This window comes from Myodes glareolus, chromosome 9 (genome assembly GCF_982192425.1).
Source record: "Myodes glareolus chromosome 9, mMyoGla1.1, whole genome shotgun sequence".
In the NCBI taxonomy this organism is placed as follows: Eukaryota; Metazoa; Chordata; class Mammalia; order Rodentia; family Cricetidae; genus Myodes; species Myodes glareolus.
The window spans coordinates 7192939-7207327 of NC_142034.1; the positions used below are offsets into that span (position 1 = coordinate 7192939).

At 52.4% G+C, this 14389-nt stretch overlaps 1 protein-coding gene across 2 annotated transcripts; it reads right to left on the reverse strand.

The window, feature by feature from the left end:
- Positions 1-457: 457 nt before the first annotated feature.
- On the reverse strand, positions 458-11852 carry Otop3 (otopetrin 3). Of its 2 annotated transcripts, none has more exons than XM_085696024.2 (7): positions 11665-11852; positions 7035-7442; positions 6727-6938; positions 6009-6067; positions 5626-5744; positions 2213-3027; positions 458-1137 (listed from the first exon to the last, which is right to left on the reverse strand). In XM_085696024.2, the coding sequence occupies exons 1-7, from the start codon at positions 11681-11683 to the stop codon at positions 967-969; spliced, it is 1803 nt and encodes a 600-aa protein (XP_085552150.1). In that variant the 5' UTR covers positions 11684-11852; the 3' UTR covers positions 458-966. The 2 variants fall into 2 exon arrangements, with proteins under 2 accessions (XP_085552150.1, XP_048307761.2); XM_048451804.3 differs by having other exon boundaries at positions 6802-6938; positions 11665-11851.
- Positions 11853-14389: the final 2537 nt, after the last annotated feature.

Sequence of the window (14389 nt, forward strand, 5' to 3'; positions counted from 1 at the left end):
GTGGCTTCATGGGAGCAGGGGAGTTACAGAAAAGGGCAGAGCTTTGGCTGCAGGGCCAGGGCTACACTCTTTGGGCCTCGCCCTGGACATATTTGATCTGGGCTCGGAGAAATGGATGGAGTGCTGGTGTTGCCTGCTTGCTCACCTCTTCTTCTTGGCCCACCCAGTGGCTCAGGGGACCAGGCCTGGGCACTGGGCAAGCAGAGGCCACAGTGACATCCAGAAATGTCCTGGAGACTGTTCCAAGACAGTGCAGGCCAAGGGCGGAGGTCAGGGCGCTACAAGCCTAGACTCATCTCTTCCCGCCTCTGTCCGTGGATCAGACAGAGAGTACCTGGTGTCGTCTGCTCCTGGCTGAGGAACGGGACTGTCTTGCTTGAGAGGACCATTCTGTTGGCCACACCTGGAGTGGCAGGTCTGTCTCCAGAAACAAATGCCACAGAGGCCGAATGGAATTGATCAAACAAACAGGGTTTATGGAAGCAGGAAAGAGCTGTTGAGCCCTGCCTGGCAGCTAATTAATGAGCTCATTAGAAGATGGGGTGCATGGGGGAAAGGGGCGGGGCTGCCTGCCAAGCTTGAAGTGCTGGGTTCTCAGCTCCCAGTAGGAGCTTCCAGGATGTCCAGGAGCCCCGGCCGCAGGACCAGTCAGCCCCTTTCCAGCCTCTAGACACCATGATTTCACACTGACCCTCACAGATAGTAGCCTTTGCCGGTCACCTGCGTACATCCGTAACCACATGGGCTGTTGCGAAGAGGCTGTGGCCAGACTCCACTTCCAAGCCCTGCCCTTGGTTTTGAGCTCTGGGTGGTACCTCCCCTCTCAGTCAGGCTGAGGAACAATCACTTTGGGAACTCCGGGCAGGTGTCCGCACCCCTTCATGTGATGTATCTGTGCAAAGAGGCACGCTTCCTCTTCTGCCTTGGTACTCCGGGGCTTCTGCTGTAGCTGATTTGGCTGGGCACTCAGACCCCCAGGTAGACTTCCACCAGTCCCCCAACAGAATGCATGCGGTAGAAGACCCCCAGAGGCAGGCCGAAGTTGACAATGGTGAACCAGGTCCTGTAGCCGTAAAAATCCTTTTCCAGCCCGTTCTCAAACTCAGGGTGTATGCCAAACGCAGGCATCATCCACAGCTGGGGAGAGAGAGGAGGCTGCTGGGTGAGGGAGGGGCTCTCCCAAAACTTAATATGCTCAGCTCATGTGAGGCTGACCTGGACCCTGCAGTTGGTCCAGCATTCATCCTGGGGTTTTCAGAGCAAGGTTCCCAGCCCTGATGTCTTTCTTACCCCCGACACAGAAAGTCATGGCCACGTTGGTTGCCTTGCTTGAGGCCTGGTTGAGCCCCAGAGGGTTGCCTTATACATAGCATTTGGCAGGACCTCTCTACTGCCCAGTTGGACTGTTTGTGCCCTAAGCCTTGGGCACAGGCTTCACTACGTCTGCTAGTTACAGTCACCTGCAGCCCCTCCTGCTCTCCTGTGAGAATTTTACCCATTTGCCAAAGCCCAGATCAACCTTGTCCGCCTTCTAGAAATACACGTTGGCTCTTAGGACACAGGCTTCCGTCACTGAACTCCTGACACAGTTTAAAGCCAATTTATCACTTCTTCTCGGCCTGGCCCAGCTGCTTCACATCTGCGGTGTGTTTCAAGCTAAACAACCCTGAGCTGCCCCATATCTGCCAGTTACAGGCGGTGAGAGCCGGGACCGAACAGACAACATACGCTTCAGTTTGTCCAAGGGGGAGAGGGGGATGGACAGCAACACCACAAGTCATTTGGAGGTGTGTTGATGATTAGAGGAGGTGTGGAGAGAGCGCATGGACCTTTGGGCCGGCTACTTAGCAGCCAACAGATGCTAAGAGACCAGTGCCGACCTCTGATTCCACTAGGGATTAATAGAAAATAAATAGTTCTGGTCTGCTCTTCTAGCTGAATTCAACATATGACGAGTTCAGTGGTCATTTTCTAACAGGTCCCCTGGCGCCTTCCCCATCAAGATTGAAAGCTTCTGGGGGTCAGAGTCGCACACATTTGTAAAGAGGGCTTTGCTGTGTGCTGAGCACATGAATTCATGCCAGGCAGCTTGCAGGGAGCTGCTGGGGATATTCCTGGCTCTCAAGCAGCATCAAGCGTGCTAGAGACGAGTGACTTCCTAAGGAAGGTCCACAGACCACCCCCACACCCCAGTTTCAGCCCAGATACTCACCGTGATGTTGCAGAGGATGAGGAAGAGCGAGATTTCCTTGAGTACCCTTCGTTTCCAATTGAGGTGGCTGTAGGAGTGAATGTAGGCCCTTGAGGCTCTCCGTAGACCCTGGCCCAGCTCCCTCAGGGAGCCTCTGCGGGGCAGCTCAGCATCCTGCTTCTCCATCTCATCTGAGAGCACAGGCTCCCAGAGCGGGCGGCGGTGCAGGCCCTCAATGATGAAGAGGTTCTGGGTGATGTGTTGTAGGATAAGCAGCAGGGAGTAGGCCAGGATGAGCTGGTTGAGCAGCTCACGTGGCCGGGTGGCCACGATAGCCACGATGGAGAAGTAGGCAATGCCCATCTGGCCCAGGGCAGCGCCCATCAGCAGCACCACATCCAGGCTGCGGGTGGGGTTCTTGAGTGTGTCCAGTTCTCGCTCCTCCAGCCCATGAATGGCTGTGCCCGCCAGGCACGCCAGGCTCATGGTGGGCAACACAACCACGTAGTATGCATAGTAGAGGGTGAAGTACTGGCGGCCTATTTCAGGGCCACTTGCCTCGATCTGGAAAAGCACAAAGACGCACACACCCGCCACCAGCGCCAAAAGGCCCAGCAGGGGCCCAAAGATGACCCCGTGCAGGCGGAAGGGTGGTCTGCTGGGATGGGCAACCGGGTGGGCTGCCAGGTGGCGGCCCACGTTCTTCCACATGACGAAGAGTACCGCACAGCAGATGAGGCAGTACTCGGTGCTGAATGGGTAGAGCATCAGGTAGCCCTTCTGGAAGACCTCGCACACTGTGGCGTTGAGACACATGCAAGTGTTTGTCTCGTTACCTGAGAGGGGGTAGGGCAGGAGGAGACAGCATCTCAGCATCTCAGGCAGGCCCTGCACCGGAAACCCTAGTGCCAATGATCACTCTCACCCACCTCCTGGAGCACACTGGATTCGGACGGGACCCAGCCAGATGTTTGTTTTACAGATGTGGAAACATCTGAGGCCGGAGCAGAGAGATTGGAAATCACAAAATGATCACTCTTTTACAAAGGGATTCGAGACGCTGGGTGCCAAACTTTCACAAAACATTTTAGGCATGTTCTCCCTGACTCCAAGCATCACCTCCACATATTGCTCAGTTGGCAGAGCAAACCCGTCATTTGCAATAAGAAACTGGGCTGCCACACCTGAATGCGGTGACCAGCCTCAGCATGAAACACTGGGGTTACTAGAAGTCAATGCCTCTGGATGAATGCACGGTGTCACTGAGCTCATGGGTGCCGAAATGCTTGAGCTGAAACCAAGTCAGACTTTGGGCTGTACATCTAGGAAAAGCAGAGGAGAGGGAAGGAGCCAATTGCCACCACTGGGAAGCAACTGGAAAACCTCAAAGTCATTTCAGAAAAGAATCTTTACCAGAGGCTTCAGAGATCACTCAGTGGGCTGTCCCTGCAGGATCCAGGTTCGGTTCTCAGCACCCACATCAGGGGCTCATGACCACCATAACTCAGGTTCCTCGGGATCTAATGCCCTGCTGCCTCTGCGGACACCCACACCTTGTGCACAGACTCTCTCACATGAATAGCCACATGCAACAACATAAATTATTAAAAAAAAAATTAGAGTGTTAACCAAAGTGCCAGGTGTGGTGACACACACCTGAAATTCCACAGCTTAGGAGACCAAGGCCGAAGGATCCCAAGTTCGAGGCCAGCCTGGGCTACAGGGTTAAACTATGTTTCAGAAAGTCAAGGATTAGAAATGTGGCTTTGTAGTAGAGCTCTTGCGTAACATAGGCCCTGAGTTTGAACCCCTATACTGCAAAAACAACATACAAACAAACAAACAAGAACTTAAACTTGGAATAGTAGTGCACACATGTAATCCCAGAACTTGGGAATCTGAGGCAGAAGGATTGGGAATTTGGGTTAGCCTTGGCTAACCTGCCTCAGAAAAGCGTAATCACTATGTCATATATTTGGTGTGTGTGTGTGTAGGCTTGATGTTTATTTGTCTCTCTTAGTTGCTTCTCCACATAATGTTCTAAGACAGGGTATCTCACTGAACTTGGTGTTTTGGCTAAACTGACTGGCCACTGAGCTCCAGAAATTGCCCAATAATAATAAATTGAAACTCTGGGTGTGACTCAGTGGTAGAGTACTTGCCCAGCCTGAATGAGGCTCTGTTCCAACCTGTAGCCGCAGACGTACAAACACACATCCATGACGTCACTGGACCCAAGCTTCCTCTTTGCACTTTTTGTGCAAAGTGCAAACAGAACGTAAAGGAAGGCCATGACATACAGACATGCCATGATTCATGTGCTGGGTGTGTGAATGCATGAGGGCTGGTGCACACACAGGTCATGATGCCACCTGTGGGTGGGGCAGACACATAGGTGTGGCTGAATCCCACAGACTGCATGCTCCCCATGTGGATTTATGGGATGTTGCTTCAAAGGGCGGACTATACACGTTCAGGATTAGCCAGACAGGATGATTTGGAGAGAGCTGTCTATCCACAAGTCTCCTTTTCCTCCTGGTATGTTTAGATATTAAGATTGCGTTAGGATAGCATTCCTTTCAGCCCCAAAGAGGCTTTTTAGTCTCTTACAAGGAAAATGCAAATGTCATGGGTGGGTGCATGCCTGAAAGGCTGCTCAGTGATCCACTCAGCCAGGATCAGTGGCTGGTTTGCTGATGGCAACGTGACTGCAGTGATTAGGACATCAAGTGCCAGTCCCTGATGGAGCATGAAGGGGATCATGGACACCATGAAGCGTGTGTGTGCGTGCATGTGTGCATACATATAAATGTGTGCACATGCACACACAAACCAGAAGACACTCAAGAGGATGTCGTCCCTTAGGAAGTATCTGCTTTTGTTTTTTGTTTTTGTTTTTGTTTTGTTTGTTTGTTTGTTTGTTTTGAGGCAGTATCTCATTAACTGACAGTTCTAGGCTGGCTGACCACTGAGCCCTAGGGACTGATCTGTCTGCATGGTCTTTTTGTTTTTTTCTCTTATTTCTTTTTTAGATAGGTTCTCGCTGTGTAGCCCTAGCTGACTTGGAACTCACTATGTAGACCTTGAACTCACAGAGATCTGTCTGCCTCTACCTCCCAAGTACTGTGGGGACTAAAGGACTGTGCCACAGTGCCTGACTGTGCCTAGATTTTTACACGTGAGCTCCTAGAGAACAAATACAGGCCCCTCTACTTGTGTGAGAAACAATTTATAGACTGAGCCATCTCTACAGCCCACACTTTTCTGTTTAACAATGACCTGGCCTTGAGTGTGCTCCCAACTTCATAACTGTGTTGCCCCCCCTAGCTGACGTGTGTGTGTGTGTGTGTGTGTGTGTGTGTGTGTGTGCGCGCGCGCCTGCCTGCGCGTCGCACACATAAATGTGATGGTGGAAGTTTTGGTCCCCTTTGTACCTGAGAACTTTTCCATGAGGGCGTCGAGCTCGGCCTCAATCTCACGGTGCATGGAGTCATTGGTCACAGCCAGAACCCACAGCAGCAGGTTTGTGGCCAGGGTCAGCATGAGGCCACACCTGGAGGAAGGGCCACATTCTGCTCACACACGTGGCTTACACAGCCTGGATAGCTCCCAGAGCCCCATCCTCACCGTTCTCTCTGTTGGGTGACCGCTCAGTCTCAGAAGCAGATCACAGAGGGGGTAGGACTTTAGGAGCCCTTAGGGGTCACTTGGAATATATCCTACGCTAACCCGCAGCTTCAAGTCCTTCCTGTCTGGAGAAGCTGGAGGGTGGTGGAAACAGAGCGCCCCAGAAGACTCCAGCTGGGGGATGTCTCACCTGGTGAGGTTGGTCTGCACCTGAACACAGTCTTTGCAGCGCCTCCATAGCACCCACGTCTGGAAGAGACAGGGGTCTTGAGCCCAGGTGCTAGTGACCTCAGGTGTGTGTGTGTGTGTGTGTGTGTGTGTGTGTGTGTGTGTGGTGTGGTGGTACATATGGTGAGCACCTCAATTGTGTGTGTGTGTATGTATGTGTAGTGTGGTGGTACATAGGGTGAGCACCTCAGCTACATGTGTGTGTGTGGTGTGGTACATAGGGTGAGCAACTCAGTTGTGTGTGTGTGTGTGTGTGTGTGTGTATGTGTGTGTGTGCAATGGAGAGAAGGCAGGCTTCCATAAGGAAGCCTAGGTTGGAATCCTGGCTCTGCCATTTCCTTTTTCTATACAGTACCGGGCCAGTGGTAAGCATCCCAGGACTGTGGCTCGCTCAGCTGTGGAAAGGGCCCCAGTCTCCACTGCTTGGGGAAGGGGAGATACCTCGTGAGGAAAGTAAGGGTGATGTGAGTACAGCATAGTAGAGACTCAACAGATGGAGAAGCCAGGGTATCTGGGAGCTGGGTCTAAGAACATGCAGGCGCATCTAGACGAAGGTGTTTGTAGGTGTCGATAGGTATGTGTGGAGGCGCACACGTGCAGAGGAGTGCTGTGTGGCTGTGGGTGCATGGAGGCAGGCTATGATTGGTGTATGTCCACACCCTGGAGCATGGAGATGTTACCTCTGTGGCTGGTTTTAGGGTAGGTTGAGTGGTCTGTGTGTCCCCGGAGGTGTGGGGGTGTGGGAGACCCGTCACCTGGACACTCATGAAGATGATCTCAATGATCGGAAAGATGAGCTCCATTTCTGACTTGCAGTGAATGTGGCTCACATCGTAGCCCATGCGGAATGCATTCAGGCAGATAGTGCAGCTGCCGAAGAGCACCAGGGAGCCTGGCAGGAGAGGATGGGCAGGTGGGCACAGGCACCTGCTCCCGAACAGGTTCTCCTTCCCCCGCCCTCTTCACCCTCCTAGCACCAAGCGCTTACCCTTTACCCAAATGGGTCCTGCATGAGGATCACGGTACAGCACTGCGTGGGGCTTCCGTGTGGTGCCCACTACATAGTAGAGGAGCCAGGACAGGGAGAGGACCTTCAGCGCGGCCAGCAGGATCCACACGTCACCCAGAGTGACAGCCACATTGTTGAAGATCATGCTACAGATGAATGCCCCACCCAGAAATACCACATTGAGGGCCAGGAGCCCTGAGAAGAGCTGCCCGGCCTTCTGGGCCTGTCGGTCTCTCCTCAACAGCAGGGAGAAATGCCGTGCTAGCCAGGACTTCTGCTTTGGAGGACATGGAAGCTCTGTGTGATTGGTCGGCACGTCTGCTTGGTCATAGGTAGATGCTGCTTCGGTGGTCTCTGAAGATGACACAGGTGTGACCTGGGCAGGGGCTGGAGAGAGAGAGGGAAAGAGAGAGAGAGAGAGAGAGAGAGAGAGAGAGAGAGAGAGAGAGAGATCGACTCACAAGAAGACCTGCGTTGGAGCCTACCCCAGCTCCTAATGTCTGTGCGGTAAGAACCCTTCTAGATGGGACACTGGAGCTGCCCCATATCCCTTGTGGGACTCAAGGTTGAGACAGACCAAGGTATGTGTGAATATATATGTATATACATATATACACACACACAGAAGTCCTTCACGCTGCACATGAGCATAAAGATCGAGAGCTGCCTTTCCCTCCCCACCCATGACTGGACCACCTCACTTCTCAACTCAATGCTTCATCTTAAAGTGAGACAATGGCTTCATCCAGACACCAGGGTCACTTGAGTGCTGTCCTTTCATGGGATATTTTTTTCGGAGCTGGAATTTTTCATCAGCAAAAGTTAGTGTGAGCCTGCTTGTTTATAGAGAAATTCCACTCACGAAATCAGGAGGGCAGGGGCTGGCTCCCTGATGGTGGGGTGTGATTGCCTATAGGGTTGTGTTGAAAAGGGTCCTGAGGTTGAGTTTTGGCTTGGTGGGAAGGAACGCAGTGGTCTGGAATAATACTCTATTAGGGGTACAATATAGTATCCGAAGATACAGGCAAGGTCTAGATGACACCCACTGGGTTCACAATAGAGTTTCTTCTGCAGGAAGGATGAAGGAGCTGGAAGAGAGAGAGTCCCCTCTAGCTCCTAAGAACCCAAGTGTTCATAAATAAATAAGAAAAAATGTGGTTAGGCAGTGGTGGCACACGCCTTTAATCCCAGCACTCAGGAGGCAAAGGCAGGTTGATCTCTGTGAGTTTGAGGCCAGCATGGCCTACAGAGCCCCAGGATAGCCAGGGCTACACAGTGAAATCCTATCTTAAAATACAAAAACAAACAAAAAAATACCAATATAACTAAAATGTATCTTTAAACTCAATAAAGGTTTGGAGGCAGAACTCTGTGATTTGCCAAGCTGCCATGTGTATGGGATAGGTAAGGATCAACATGCATTCCATGCTTCTGACTTTAATTAATGCCCCAGATTCTGTCTGTTCCCAGTCTACTCTTGGCTGTCCTGTGAATGCATTGCATAGCAAGAGGGCACTGCCTGGACTCTGCTCTTCCCCTGAATGTCTCTTGCTATGTCCTTGCTCATCTGAAGTTTTCTCTCAGGCCACCCACTGTCACCTCTTGCTAGGGCCCAACCTTGGGCCACCCCATTGCTGCAGCGCTGTCCCTTGAGGTCACTTAAGGCACTGTTCCTCTCCGGTGGAACTGAGTTGCAGCAGAGAAGGCGTGGTTCTGCTGCTTCTGTGTGCTCCCCAGCTCCGCGGCCTGGACGGCCCTCTGAGAGCTCCTGCCTCCAGGCATCCTGGCCTCAGGGCTCTGAGTTGGTGCTGACCCATCTCCTGCTTTCTAATGTTCATAATCCCAGGGGCTTTCTGGACTCACATGAGATGGACTTTGTTTTTGCTTTTGTCCAGACCATGCGTGCCATCAGATCCCAACCATGTCCGTTCCAGCTCTCACACTGTCTGCCTGCATCTTCCTCCCTTCCTTCATCTCCTTCTCTCCTTCTTGGTTTCTCTCTTGTTAGCTTGCTTTCTTTATAGTCTGGCTCTGTAGCTCAAGCTACAGTTTTTCCTGCCTCTGCCTCTCACGTGCTAGGATCAGACATACCTGCACATCCCTGGCTATTTAGATTAACCACTACCTTAGTCTGGAGCTCATCTGTTCTCTCCTGAACTAGCCTTCCTGCTCATGGCGCCTGTCTCCTACTGAGAGTCCTGCAAAGACAGCCAGTAGCCCTCGGTATAAAGTCCAAGGCTTATGGGGCCTTACTGAGAAATGAGATAGTGTGTGCTAATGAGAACCTGGTGTACACAGTGCTCAAGGAAGAGTGGCTGCTGCTGCTGCTGCTGCTGCTGCTGCTGCTGCTGCTGCTGCTTCCTGCTCCTGCCTTCAAGCCCCTTCCCAGCCCCCACTGCTCTCCCCATGGGCTGTGGCATCCTGCTATAGTTCCCAGAATGCCATCTACTCTTGCTCACCTCTCTATCTTTCCCCATCTTTGTCTATGATCCCCACCTTCTTCCTCTTTGGTGACTCCAGTTGATCCTTCAGGACTCATTCAGGCTGGGTGAGGGCCCCTTCTTGCCACTCCCCAGCATCCCTTGCTCATTGCTTTGCCCAGCATGCCCTATCTTCATTAAGGAACTTTGCTCTCTGTCTGTCCCTCTGTCAAGGAACAGAGGACCCTCCTAGGAAGCCCTCACCTCAGTGGCCCTCACAATAGCCCCTCTGGGGCCCTGTTTTCCCACATGCACCCTGAGCAATACCGAGGACTGATAACTCCTAATGTTCTCAATTGGACAGTGAAGTACTAAACTTTGAACCCCTTTCAAGACTTTATAAACAAGTTTCACTACTCCTCCAGTCCATTCTGTCATCCTTGGGAACAAGTCTACCTCCTTCCTGTCAAGCCCCTGGCCACACCCCAGGCTCCTCAAATCCATTCAGACCCAAGTAGAGGACTCCGTGTTTTCCATGTGGTCTCTTGGCTCCCCCTTCTGCCTTGCTTTTTCTCTTGCCTGCCAGCTCCCACCAATGCCGCTCACCCAACCTCTTCATGGGAAACTCTCCCTCTGCCCAAGTAGACACGTGGCTACTTTGTTGGGCCACTCCTCTGCTGAGCGTGGGTGTGAGTGTGCACCATTCAGGGCTGGGTCCCTCAAGATCTGGGACTCCTCCAGGGCAGAGAAGGGGTCCTCTCACCTCTCCAAATCTAGCACAGTCCTAAAAGCCAGCCTGACCGCTCTGGACCCCGGTAGTTTCCTGGGGGGCAGGATTTTAGCATCAGAGCTGCGGGCAGAGACCCTGCCCCTTAACCCTTTCCATCCTGGTGCAGCTGAGGAGGCGGTCCAGATACTTATCTTTCTACCTTCCCTACCCAGGTTGGGCAAGGTAAGGCTCCCAGGACACCTCCCTGCTCCTTTTCTGCCAGCTCTGGTGGCTCCACCTCATTGTCCCCACTCCCTACTGATGGGGAGCCCAGATGGCATTTAACATCTCTGTGATCTTGGCCAAGCTACTTAGTTTCTGTAGTCGGTGTCCTTGTCCATCCCTGAAATGAGTGAGCAACTACGGAACGTAAAGCACGGTACTCAGTAAATCTGGCTCGCTTGCGAGCATGGCATCTAGCTCACAGCCTCCCTCTCCCAGAGCCTCGTGCATGCTGGGCTGGCGTGGTACCACTGAGCTACACCCTCACCGCAATACATTCTTGAATGAATAAGCGAAGGAACGAATACATGATACTCCCCTCAGGAGTTTTGTCCGAATTTAGTAATTTGATGCATGGAGAGACACGACGAACCGCGCCTAGTAGATGTTTGTGAACCTCCCTACAGATCCCAGAGGGACTGAAAGGTTGGAGTTGTCGCTCAGACTCCAGGCCTTGGGAGTGGGTGTGTGTGGAGACCCCGGAGAACAAAGTTCCAGGTCCTCTCCCTTCAAAGGATTGGGATTTTAAGGTTCCCCCTGCTCCCATCAGCGGTTATCAAAGGGGCAAGAATAGTTCACAGCCAGGCAAGGTGTTAGGGTGAACATCAAGGGGTCCAGGAAAAGAGCTAGAACTAATGCGCTTGGAACCAACTAGAACTCAGCCATCCTTGGCACGCCTCTAGGCACGACGCCATTCCAAGGGAGGTCCTAGACACCAAACTGGTTTATGGATGGCGTTCAGAGGCGAGCGACGAAAGAAGACGAACCGTCGGGGCCACGGAGCCAATAGTGCAGGGCCAGTTACGTGGGAGCCTGAGGAGCACAGGCACAGAAGCTTCGGGATTTCGTTCCGAGACGAGCCGGGAGAGAGAGAGGTCTAGGCAGCCTCAACACCAACCATCCATCCAGGTTTCTGGATTCTTTCAGGTCCGGGCACCCTCTTTGGGCTGCGAGGACCGTTGAACCCGAAAGTGAAGTAGAGAGAAGGTGGGCACAGAGCCAGAGTTGGGGTGCGCGATACAGAGGAGACAGTCTCGGGTCCCCACCCCACTCACTCTCCCCTCTCTTTCCAGTCCTTGTAGCTCCCGGCTCATGAACCCCACTTTGGAGCAGTGAATGTGAGGATGGGCTTCCAGGGAAGGTTTAGTCAACTATTCCCGAGCACTTGGGGGTCCCAGCTCGAGCTGGGGAGCCCTACCTGAGGTCTGCGAAGCCATCGTCGCGGGCTCCCCAACGCCTGAATTGCAGCGTGTATCTTCCGTCCAGGTGAGGCCCCAGGAGCCCTGGGACAGATGCCTCGACGCCCTTTCCTCCCCCCACCCCCCCCGCGAGACTGCGCAGCCGCCGCTTGGGCTCCAAGGCCCATCGATTTTTCTGTTGACTTTGGGAATCTCATTAATCCCTCGTTAATTACTCCGCCGGGGGCTCCGGCACAAGACGGGCAGCCAATGGCGAGGCGGCTGCGCGGGAGGGCGTGGCAGGAGGCGGGGCGGACGCCGGGGGCAGGGTCTGAGTAGGGGCAGCTCCCAAGGTATATTGGGGTGCTTTGTCCTCAGCCTCGCACCGAGAACTTGCTGACTTCAGGCTACTCTTGCCTGTGGTGTCTGAGCTACGGATGGGACCCTCTTCTTTCCGGGTCTAGGTCGCCTCTTTTCCACACCCCACCTAGCTGACCTAGCTCCAAAGCAGCCTCCTGGGGTGATCTCTCTACGTTACATCAAACCTGAAGTTGGGGTAGAAGAGAGCTAAGGTTGAAGATGGGATTAGAAGGCAGGAGGGGAGGCAGTCTTTAGGGTCTTCTCTGGTCCTCCTTTTTGTCTCTCCCTCCCCTCTCCGTCTCACAGCCCCATCACCCCTATCCTCAGCCTCAAAGACCTGTGAACCTCATGGTGACGACAGCCAGGTATTTCCCCTCTGATGTTTCCAGTGCTCTAAGTGTCAATGTTCTCTTCCCCCAAATGCCACCACCCCCAGCCTAATCCAGGTATGGCTCTCCCTTCCTGCTGGCTGTGACGTCTCCATTTCAATCTCCGACTCTCTCACACACACACAAAACCAAACGGACTGATGCTAGCGAGGTAGCTCAGTGGGTAACGGCTCAGGGGAATCTGGGTTCCAACCCTAGGACCTATAAGGTGGAGGGAGAGAACTGATTCTGCAACTTGTCCTTCTGACCTCCACGGATACACGCACCGCAGCAGGTGAACACTCACACGCATGCACATGCGCAGAGAAATTAAAATGTAATAAAATATAAAAACAAATGAGCCCAGTGATACACACTTGTAATCACAGGACTCGGGTGGGGAAGAACGACCATCTGGACCATCATCCTTAGCTACAGAGGGAGTTAGAGGCCAGCGGGACTCCACGAGACCCTATCTTAAAAAACAAACAAAACAAAACAAAAAACCCAACGTAACATAATACAAAACCAGCTCTGTCCCCCTAGCTTTCCCGCCTCTACCTCTGTACACAGCTGGAGCAGAGCGGAAGTCTTGTGGCTTTGGAGGGGTTCCTAAAGACCCCAAGCAGAGCAAGTAACTGTACTTACTCTGGGGGTAAGGACTCCCCCAACTTCTCTTAAGCTGGAAACACCTCTTATGTCTATACTAAGAACTCACACCCCCGGTGTTCCAGAGATGTTTGAAAGAAAAATGTCTGCCGCTTGGGGTTAATGGGTTCAGATGCGTGGGAGGATTGCCTCCTGTATATCTATTGCATAGGAGAGTAACAATGACTGGCAACAATCCATTGCATATTTCACAACAGCAAATAAGGGGACTTTGAATGCTCCCAACATATGCACTCCGCGTTCTCGGTCTGAGACAACCAATATGCTAGTACTTGGACTGGATCCTGACACATTGTACTCTGAAACGTACACTTACATTTACAATAACTATGTATCAATTTAGTAGCCAAGCGGTGGTGGTGCATGCCTTTAATCCCAGCACTTGGGAGGCAGAGGGAGGTTGATCTCTGTGAGTTCGAGGCCAGCTCAGTCTACAAGAGCTAGTTCCAGGACAGCCAGGACTGTCTCAGAAAAAAAATTGTTAGTAACAACAACAACAACAACAAAAACTTCTACTGCTCATAAGAAAGAAATGTAAGAGCTAGGGAGATAGCTCAGTCAGCAAAGTGTTTGCCACAGAAGTGAAGACCTGAGTTGACTCTCTGACACCACATAAAACATTGGGTGTAGTTGCACACTTATAATAGAAGGGCTGGGAGGAGGGCAGGGGGATCTCCAGAGCTCAATGGCTAGGCAGTTGTGCTGATTTGGTGAGCTCCCCAGGAGAAAGCCCATCTTACATGATAGGGCCTGGAGAGATGGCTCAGCGGTTCAGAGACTGGCTGCTCTTCCAGAGGACCCACACGCTGGCTCACAACTGTAGCTCCAGTCCCACAGGATCTGGTAGCATACAGGCAGGTGAAAACAATGCTGGCTCACGGCTTAAAGCACTGTGCAGAACCCCAGAATTCACAGAAATGGTAAATGCCCCGTGGCTGCGGTGGCTTGCTTGCCCTTCCAGCCTTAGAAAGCAGAGCTGGAATCTTCAGGGTTAGTGGGCTGCCAAGATTAGCCACAGGAAGTGAACTCTGAATTTGACTGAGGGACCCTTCCTCAAATAATAGATGAAAGTGAAAAGGTGGGTGATTCCTGACACCAACTTCAGGCCTCCACGTGTCCTCACACACGTGTATACACATACACACACACACTTACACCCCTCACACACCTGTATATACACACCTTCACACATGCATGTATACACATATATCCTTGCACCCATGCCCTCACACATGTGTTCAAACCCACCATACATGTGTACGCACACGCCCTCACAAACATGTACACACATGGGGTTGGAAGAGTGCAATGTAGAGAGCTCCCTGAGGTTGACCTCTGGCCTTTACAC